This window comes from Sinocyclocheilus grahami, unplaced genomic scaffold (genome assembly GCF_001515645.1).
Source record: "Sinocyclocheilus grahami isolate Dianchi unplaced genomic scaffold, SAMN03320097.WGS_v1.1 scaffold509.1, whole genome shotgun sequence".
Taxonomy (NCBI): domain Eukaryota; kingdom Metazoa; phylum Chordata; class Actinopteri; order Cypriniformes; family Cyprinidae; genus Sinocyclocheilus; species Sinocyclocheilus grahami.
Genome location: NW_015505688.1, coordinates 578,611 through 588,938, shown reverse-complemented (window position 1 = coordinate 588,938; position 10,328 = coordinate 578,611). Strand labels below are relative to the sequence as shown.

The following is a 10,328-nucleotide window of genomic DNA, read 5'->3' as shown; positions in this document are numbered from 1 at the left end:
AGGGGTTCACCACTGACCTAAGCTTGGCCACCCCTTTGGCCACCCCACTCAAAACTGCAGTTTTTGTAACTTTTTTTTTTTGGACAAGAAATGCATTTATTAAGACGCGGAGCCGCCGTATCTCTTTATGACCACGTCAAAAGGGAGACTTTTCAGATGCGCACTTCAACTTTGCCTCAGCACCGCCTGTAAGTCAAACGAGCGCGGAAAGGAACATGTGCCAAATGAGCCTCAGTAGAACAACAGTGAACTGCGGTCTGATGAGATGTTGTAGGCTATATGTCAGTAAAAACACACTTTCCTCTCCTGACAGCTGTTTTACCGTGCTCATGGCGCACACTCTTCAACTTTACGCGACTATAAGGCGCACGCTCTATCTTCATCATAAATAATGCGTGCAAGAATCTATCAGCATACAATGTAGTTCTGTCGTCAGTTAAGCCATGAAATTACCAACAAAGGCGATTAGTGCATTCATTTATGTATAGCATCACATTAAAGAACGTCTCTCAAATGCATGTAAAATATTGTACAATTCGAAATCACAATATATGTCTACACAATAAGGCGCAAGCTGGGCTTTTTGTTTTTTTAATACACAAGTAAATATGAACACTGTGCATTTATACTAGAAAACATGCGCTATTTTTATATTTTATTTTGTAAAGTACAAACGAAAATGAAACCATTTGCAATGATGGAGAACAAGCTTTTGAGGGTTTTGAGAACCAGAACCAAGCTGACTGAGCAATAAAGCTGTATAGTGAGCCCTTTTATTAAAATACCTGGAGGTGGGGAATAATACACAAATTGTCATATTCACTCAGCATTACTTGATCTAATTCACAAATATCTCAAATACAATTTAGTAGAAATTAATTGTATTCAGTTGTGTTTTAGGCACTAAAACAGTTCAATACTTTATAGCCAATCACATTTTTATATTGAAATAATGAAGATTTCTGTGCCACCCCAGACTGGTTGCTGGCCCCTCCCTGGCCACCCCTATAAAAACATCCTGGCTAGAGGAACACATTGCAGTTGTTTTGGCTGAGTTTAAAATTCAGAAATGTGAATCAATTTATTTAAAATACACAGAGTCAGACATTTCAACCTCAAAGGCTGTGTCTTGTTGCTGGTTCACAGAACCACATTTCTATGTAGGCCTATCTTTTACTTTCATAAGAAAATTCGGATACACGCCATTGAATCAAATTCAAACCTATTAACATATCATTTTTGTAAACATACAGCATTTTATCTCATCTTCAAAGGCTGTGTCTTGTTACTGGTTCATAGAATAACAGTTAGATATCGGTTGAATTTGCAGAACTATAACACACCACATGCTATTGAAATGTAAACACGTACGTCAATTAATAAAAAATACAAATACTCTTTTATTTCAGCTTTATGGGGTGTGTCTTGTAATTGTTTCCTATAATGACATTTAGATGTTGGTTTTATTCACAAAAGTGTAACACAACAAAAGCTATTGAATTGTAAAAACTGAGAAAGAGCTCTGGAAGCTTCCCAAAGAGTGTGCAGTACAGCGCCCCCTAGAGGAACACACTGCAGTTGCTTCGACTGAGTTTCATATTCAGAAATGTGAATAAATAAATTAAAAATGCACAAAGTCTGACATGTCAACTTTAAAGGGTGTGTCTTGTTACTGGTTGATAGAACAACATTTACATGCTGGTCTCATGCACAGAACTATAACCCAACGCACGATATTGAAATGGCAACAAATACATCTATTCATTTCTAATAAAAACACTCTTCTGTCCCAATTCTAAGGGGTGTGTCGTGTTACTGGTTTATGGAACAACATTTACATGCTGGTTTTATTCGCGAAACTGCAACACAGCAAAAGCTATTGAAATGTAAGGATTGAGCAAAAAGCCTTTCACAGATTGTGCAGTGCACTGCCTCCTAGAAGAACATTTTGCATTTGTTAAGACTGAGTTCGACATTCAAACTTTTATAAATTAATTTAAAATGCATACAGTTTTCATTCTCGACTTCAAAAGGTGTGTCTTGTTAATTGGGCCTAAAAGAGCATTTCCATGCAGGTTTTACTCTCATTTGTAATTCAGGATACATGCTATTGAATTAAATTCAAATCTGCTAATACATTAATTTAAAATGCATGCAGTTTTCTTTCTCAAATCCAAAGGGTGTGTCTTGTTACTGATTCCTAGAAGAACATTTTGATGGTGGTTTTAGCCACAGAACTATAATAGAACACATATTATAGACATTTAAACCAATGCATAATTTAGTTTAAAATAAATACAATCTTCTACCTCAGCTTCAAAGGCTGTCTTGTTACAGATTTCTCAAAGAACATTTTCCAGTTGCTTTCATTGTCAAAAGAGATGCAGAAGTCGCGCTATTGACGTTCAAGAATAGCTTGCGAAACCTTCCTAAGAGTCTCCAGTATTACTGCCCCCTAGAGGAAGATACTGCAGTTGTTTGGGCTGAGTTTTACATTCAAACCTTTAATAGATGTATTTAAAATCAATACAGTCTTCTATTTCAACTTCAAAGGGTGTGTCTTGTTTCTGATTCCTAAATGAGCATTTCAATTCAGGTTTTACTCTCTTATGTAATTCAGGACTCATGCTATTGAACGAAATTAATGGAATTAATACATTTATTTCATATTGTTACAGATTTCTCAAAGAACATTTTCCAGTTGCTTTCATTGTCAAAAGAGATGCAGAAGTCGCGCTATTGACGTTCAAGAATAGCTTGCGAAACCTTCCTAAGAGTCTCCAGTATTACTGCCCCCTAGAGGAAGATACTGCAGTTGTTTGGGCTGAGTTTTACATTCAAACCTTTAATAGATGTATTTAAAATCAATACAGTCTTCTATTTCAACTTCAAAGGGTGTGTCTTGTTTCTGATTCCTAAATGAACATTTCAATTCAGGTTTTACTCTCTTATGTAATTCAGGACTCATGCTATTGAACGAAATTAATGAAATTAATACATTTATTTCATAGTTGTTCATGAGTCCCTTATTTGTCCTGAGCCGTTAAACTGTCCATTATTCTTCAGAAAAGCTCTCCGGGTCTCACAGACTCTTTGGGTAAATTGTACAAATTTGGTCTTCTGGGAAACATCTGGGTTTCTTCTGAAGCTTCTTACATAATTTAGCTATTATTTTGTCTTGTGCACTATATGTGTCACGAATTCAGTCCGTGGACTTCAGTTTATTCACCACCAGAGGTCACCCTTTCCATCACATTGACTCTCGCACAACACAAACTGTTGAATAGCACCCCGGACTACATATCCCATCATTCATTGCACGGTTTGCACACTGCACTGATTGCACTCATTGCACACAGCTGTTTCTTATCACCTCACTCACTATATAACACCCACTCAAACCACCATTCTCTGCTGAGTATTGTTTAGCCTGTACCCCTTTCCGAGTCTCCGTGTTTTCCTTGTTTTGCCTTGCCTGTTTTTGCGGTTTCTGATCTTTGCCTGTTTTCCTGGATTTTTCCCTCTCGTCTCGCCCCTGGGACTTTGTCTGCCGATCGGTGACCTATGCTAGCCCTAGGACTATTCTTGTGTTTTTGCCCGCCATATACCTGTTTGCCATTGTTCAACCCTGCCTGTTATACCACGTCTCTTTAATAAAAGCTTGCAGATGGATCCACACGTCTCACGTCTCGTCAGCCCCGTTACAATATGTAAACATATTTGATGCAAAATATCTTACTCAGGACAGTACTAAAAAAATAACATGCATTTTGCGTGATTCCTCTTACAAAACATTAAAGTGTTTTTAAAAAAACCAAACAAACAAAATGGACCCGTTAAAAAAATGAGCTCGAAATTTGAATTTTTAACTAATTGATATATTGGTTAATCCGCTTAATAAACAGTTTAATTGGCTATTCAGTTTCAATTGAATGTTTTCGCTCATATTTCTGTGACTAAAACCAACATTAAAATATTTTTCTAGAAACCAGTATCAAGACACAGCTTTTGAAGTTGTGATGGAAAACTGCATACCTTTAAATGAATTTATTAACAGATTTGAATTTCATTCAATAGCATGAATATTTCTGTGACTAAAACCAACATTAAAATATTTTTCTAGAAACCAGTATCAAGACACAGCTTTTGAAGTTGTGATGGAAAACTGCATACCTTTAAATGATTTTATTAACAGATTTGAATTCAATTCAAAGCATGAGTCCTGAATTACATATGAGAGTAAAACCTGAATTGAAATGTTCATTTAGGAATCAGAAACAAGACACACCTATTGAAGTTGAAATGGAAGACTGTAGGCTATTCATTTGAAATTAATTTATTAACAGATTTGAATTCAATTCAGTTGTATGTATCCTGATTTACAAATGAGAGTAAAACCTGCATGGAAATGCTCTTTTAGGCCCAATTAACAAGACACAACTTTTGAAGTTGAGACGGAAAACTGTATGCATTTTAAATACATTTATTAAAGGTTTGAATGTAAAACTCAGTCAAAACAACTGCAGTATCTTCCTCTAGGGGGCAGTAATACTGGAGACTCAGGAAGGTTTCGCAAGCTATTCTTGAACGTCAATAGCGTAACTTCTGCATCTCTTTTGACAATAAAAACAACTGCAAAATGTTCTTTAAGAACTGTTTGTCTAATCTGTAACAAGACACACCCATTGAAGTTGTGTAATAAAACTGTTATAAATTAATTGATTAAAAATTAGATTTTCAAACTCAAGTAAAAACAACACTCTTTGCCAGCTTTGTCTTAATTGTTGAATTTCAATACCATGTTTTCTATTATAGTTCTGTGACTAAAACAAATATAAAAATGTTCTTATAAAAACAGAAACAAAGACACGAGGTTAAAACAGAAGAGTGTATTATATTTTAAATTCATTTATTTTTTGGTTTAAATTTCAATAGCGTCTACTTTTTTGGTGTCAAACTTCTGTGAAAACAACAAACATTAAAATGTTCTCACAAGGACCTGGATTTAGCCCACTGCATAACCACTGGATTATGGAATGATCATGATTTTTAATAGTTTTTCTTTTATTCATATATTTATTAATTGTAATAATATAATAATAACCACTATCACATGTCTTGTTTACAATATTTCTAAAGTGAGCGTTATAAGTGTTTGTCTTTATATCTTTCAAAGAGCTTGGTGCTCAAATTGCTCGTTTGGTTAATTGTAAAAAAAACATTCCGGCGGGAAAACATTCATCGTTTTATCCTGTTCATGTACTTTGTAGACGGTCCCTAGCTGCTAGAGACTTTATGCGTTTCAACATATAGAGGACGATTAAAACAAATAAACTGCGATGTGTGTTCAGTTCTAATGCTTTTCAACGTCAAACCAACTTTATATCGGTCGATACATTACACTGTATTATGTACTAACTTCAAAACTTTTACTTGCACTTGAGCAAGATGTTTTCTTTAATTCGTCCTTGTTCATAAATAGATCGTTTCATCATCTTGCTGTGTAAATGTGCTTAAATCTTCAAGTTTCTCAATGATGCTCAGTGGTACCAACAAAGCCGGATTGGACTGGTTTGGTTTTGCCAACTCAGACCTAATCCTGTAACCTTTTAAGCTTTTAATTTAAAGTTATAAAAGAAGAGTCTCTGGATATTTATGGCACTGTTAAAAGTCAATGCCATTCGCTTGTAAACAAAGGAAATCATATGAGGCGCGTGAGTCAGAGTCACCTGACAGAGCCACGCCCCCCGCCTCCAGATGACCTCAGACGCTTCAGGAGGCTTCCAGAATAAACAGACGCGCGCGGAACCTGTAGCTTTTTTTTACATTTTTTTTTTTATTGCTTCAAACAGATTAACAAAAGATTTTAACATATAGATACAACACAACCTATTCACATTATTACAATCATACAATTTACAGGAACAAATTATTTAAAAAAAAAATAAAAAAAAAAAATACTTTTTTTTAATATAAAATAAAACAGATATTTCTTCCGCAGAACCTGTAGCTAAGGGATACCCTCCTCGTGCTTGTGACGTCATGTAGCTACATTAAAGGGGTCATATATATAATATATATATTAATATCAAAGAAAAAGTCCAAAGATAAATATGTTTATATATAAGTAAATTTATATTTAAAAGAAAATTAATAATAATAATAATAATAATATTCTAAAATAAAATATAATTTTAATTTAATAATACGGAAGTCCCGTGTTCAAGAAACCTGTTTTCTGCTGCGCAACACAACCCAGAGGCTCGCTTTTACACGCTATTTCTCGCCACAATGTCGATGACAGTGAAAGCGTATGTTATCGGTAAGGACGACTGCCACAAGGAGATCCGCCGCTTTGGCGTGGATCAGGATGTCTCGACAAGTTTTGAGTATTTGAAGCTGAAAGTGCTCGATGTTTTTCTCGGTCTCAGGACTGTGCCCTTTCAAATGTACTACAAAGGTAAGCCAGTTTTTAATTCTGCAATTTTTATTTTTTTAATGAATGTAGTCTATTGTACATGCAAACATACAATAATTGTCGTTTCTCATTATTAATATTACAAAGTTGTTTTATTTAACTAGCTGAAGAAAATGAAATGAGTGACATTAGACACAGCTTGGGCAGCTTTAGGAAAATAAACCTCTTTAAAGTCAAATGGTACACGAAATAATATACTGTGAAATAACTTATTGATTTATTGAGACTTATTGCTTATTGATACACCCCAATGCAAAGCTATGTGAGTATTATAATGCTATTAAATTACCATGAAATAACATCCAGGGAAGGACAACAGCAGAGTATACATACAATAAATGAGCCAAAATCTAATATGGACAGTAATAACCATGGCTTTTCCTGGGCTTTGTCTCTAGATGAGGATGGTGACTTGATTGCTTTCTCCTCTGATGATGAGCTAATGATGGGCTTGGCTGTTGTGAAGGAGGGCACCTTCCGTCTCTACATCAAGCGTAAGTAACACACATACAACAACTTCTGAGAGAGACTAAGGTTTTTGATTATCGTAACATGCTGTGTATCGATTTACAAAGATATTTAATGTTATTTGCTCCACATTTAATAAATAAATAATGCAACATAATTTATTGCACTTCATCATCTGCTTCTGCAATTTATCTTTTGCAAAACATATCAATCCTTTCAAGATCCGAGGCAATGGGCATGAGTTCAGCGTGGGGCTTTTAGACCGAAGACGGACAGTAGTTCTAAAACAATCCACAACAAATTCAGATTTGATTTGTATTTAAAAACTAAAAATAAAATAGTAATAATAAATAAGCCTTTTAGAGATAGTGGTTACTGCTGCTCTCCACTGGAGACAGCAACCGAAAAGGCCAAGGCTCGTCACACCTTATAAGGTGTGACTAGGTCAGTGACGTAGTTGTCATTTTTCCCAGATCTATTAAGCTACACAAAATTACAATAAAATGCACTTCATACAGACAATAACTTTAATACATCTCTTCTATGATGAACATCAATCTCTGAATTAAAATTAATTTGTCTGGCTAGGTAGTGTCACTTTTTTGAAGACTGTATAATATAATAATAATATTACTGTTTGTACAACAGTTTGTGAGATATTGTACTAGTATCGCCACAGGAAAGCCCTTTCACCGCTTGTATCACTCCGCTTCCAGTATGTCTCACAGCGAGTGTCATGGCGGACGCCCAAATCCGCCAATACTGTTTTTGTGTCATGCAATGTAGCTTTAAGAGTTTATTTTTTTTTTAGGTGAGACTGCACTTGTTTAGACTTCAAATATACGGTTTGTTAATAAAAATAACGTCTATTTGAAAATGAGCATTGATGTTTTTGGAGACGTGAGCTCCAGGGCGTCAGCGCTCATGAACCTGATGAGAGCAGCCTCTTCTCGGCCAGATCTTCTGGAGTTTGCCGCTGGCTCTGATGTCTCTATAGTGGATAAACATGAGATATAATTTGTTTTGGGTAAATCTAACAGGCAGTCTTTGGTCTCATTAATCTATTATTTGTTCCAGAGCAAATAGTTTAGGCTGAAAGCAAAATCTCATCATGTTATATTTTATGTAACTTTAATGCTGTATATTAGAGCATGGCTTTTATGATGGCTGTTGTTTATTATTCAATAAATAATATTTTATATACATGGAAGTATTGGGAAACTGTGTGTGTTCGTGATGGTGATTTTTGTGACATTGTTCCACCATTAGATGGCGACAAGTGACGGTTTTACGAGTCCGCAGTAAAGACTCTTACATTGAAGGAGACTGAAACGGAAGTTATTTTTAATTTTAATAACCGCTTGTAAGATGCAGTTAACAAATGCACTGATCAGCGCTGTCATCAGAAATAGCCCTTAACAGATGAAAGGACAGTACGACAAAGATATCGCTTTCCTCCGCGGACATTCAAACTAATGTTTTGTTGTGAATATGAGATTGCGCTGAAGAATGAATGCTGTATCAGATGCAGGTAATCACACTCGCTCAGTCCATCACTCTCTCATAATAATCTACATAATACAGTGAGCTTTTAATTAAGTAATACAATAAGTGTTTAATGAAGCAACTCAACGTTCCTTCATTACTAGTTCTAAAGTGATGTTTTCATATTAGTAACGGATCTTGAGCTCAGCTGGTAAACTGTCAAACTGAGATTTAAATATGTGGCGGAAGGAAGTAGTTCCGCACAAAAGGATTTTTAAAGACACTCCGTTGTTGTTTTTCTTATACATTTACACCCGTGCCATCGAACTGTTGTATAAACGCAATATCACTCTTGTACTCGAGCGATACCGGCTCTATAACATCGGCTGTGATTGCCTGCGGCCTCATGCCTCTGGCCTAATCACAGCCATGCTGATATGGAGCCGGTATTGCTCGAGTACGAGAGTGATATTGCTCATGTAAACATTTTCAGAAGTGGATGAAACCAACAAGGATACAAAGGTTACATTTCTAAGATCAAGGCACTTGGTACATATTTTCATAATCTTGACAGAACATCCATTGACCCCATGACTTATAAAGTAACAGCCTGGCTAGTGGCTACTTAATTGAACTTAAGATGTTCAGTGTTTTTGCAATTACTCTTGACATTCTATTATTGGTTCTTGGCATTTTAGGCCTAGAATACTATAAATTCTGTATTCCCTGCTGCCTGGCCTGGTAATAGCCACTTACCTGTATTATAAGCTCTTTTGGTGGGAAAAGTGTATGATGATGACAGTAAATTCAAAGAATGTGAACAGATTCTTCCAAGAGGCTTTTGACGATACTAGACTCTTGAATCTTTTGAGCATCGCCAGTACACGCAAATATCCCCAATTAATAGCAATTCTGTCATATTTCTTTCCTTTTCAGAAAAAAAGGAGCACAAACCTGATTCCTCACCTCACGGGAGCTTTGGGTTCTCATTCAGCCTGCCTCATGGAGTCCCCCACTTTAGCCCCCCAGGTCCTAATCCTATGGGTCCACCTCATATGGGGCCTCCCCATCATCACCCCCCTCCTCCTCATCATCACCCCCCTCCTCCTCATTTCCCTCCGATGCTGCACACAGGGGTGACCTGTGATGGGTGCGATGGGCCGGTGGCTGGAACACGTTTCAAGTGCACCGTTTGCCCCAACTATAACTTGTGCTCCTCCTGCCAGAGCACAGGCCTCCACAAGGAGCACGCTCTCCTGCCCATCTTTCACCCAATCCCCAACATGTCTGAGGTGAATGCCCGTTTTACTACTTTTGTGTCTGTATTTTGCTACATGCAAAACATTGTTTTTTTTTTAAATGATCTGACCATACTGATCAAAGTAAAAAATTGTGTGCGTGCAGTGGTTCCCTCATGGGAAGTTTTGGCATAAGACGAGACCCTGCATGTGGGCAAATAACCATGCTCAGGCTCATGCTTATGCTCAGGCCTCAAACCAGGCTCAGCCAGGTCCATCTGGAGCCCAGCAAAACGAGGATGCTTCTGAAAACATGGAAGAGAACGGTGAGATGCCACCAGTCAAAGGGTCTAATATAAAACGCATACTGTGTCCGAAAGCTGAAAAATGCTGCTTTAGCAGGCAGCAGAAGGAGGTAGGAGTGCAACAGGTCATGTGTGAATCCTGTAATTGTGTCACATCCTGTCTGCTGAGATACAGTTGAACTAAAAAATAAAAAGGTGTGCTACCTTTGTGCACCAACAAGTCAGCTGCCTTAGCTTTCGGATGCAGCCAGTGGCCCATTTATAGACCACTTGGGCAGGAAAATCTGTTTGGACGACTTATGTATAAAATTTGTTACAATGCTGTAGACCAACATTTCCCTGACAAACTTTTTT

General features: G+C 36.8%; 1 protein-coding gene across 1 annotated transcript; it reads left to right on the top strand.

Moving 5' to 3' along the window:
- The first annotated feature begins 6,222 nt into the window (after positions 1–6,222).
- On the top strand, positions 6,223–10,317 carry LOC107554668 (sequestosome-1-like). The gene is made up of 4 exons (XM_016237253.1): positions 6,223–6,460; positions 6,877–6,972; positions 9,368–9,723; positions 9,836–10,317. Exons 1-4 carry the CDS (start codon positions 6,292–6,294, stop codon positions 10,151–10,153), a joined length of 939 nt encoding a protein of 312 aa, XP_016092739.1. The 5' UTR covers positions 6,223–6,291; the 3' UTR covers positions 10,154–10,317.
- Positions 10,318–10,328: the final 11 nt, after the last annotated feature.

Bases quoted from the DNA above. Each gene is read 5' to 3' on its own strand.
- LOC107554668 (XM_016237253.1), top strand. From the start codon at position 6,292: ATGTCGATGACAGTGAAAGCGTATGTTATCGGTAAGGACGACTGCCAC. The intron at 6,461-6,876 runs GTAAGCCAGTTT...CTTTGTCTCTAG, and splicing joins CTTTCAAATGTACTACAAAG to ATGAGGATGGTGACTTGATT. The intron at 6,973-9,367 runs GTAAGTAACACA...TTTCCTTTTCAG, and splicing joins CTTCCGTCTCTACATCAAGC to AAAAAAAGGAGCACAAACCT.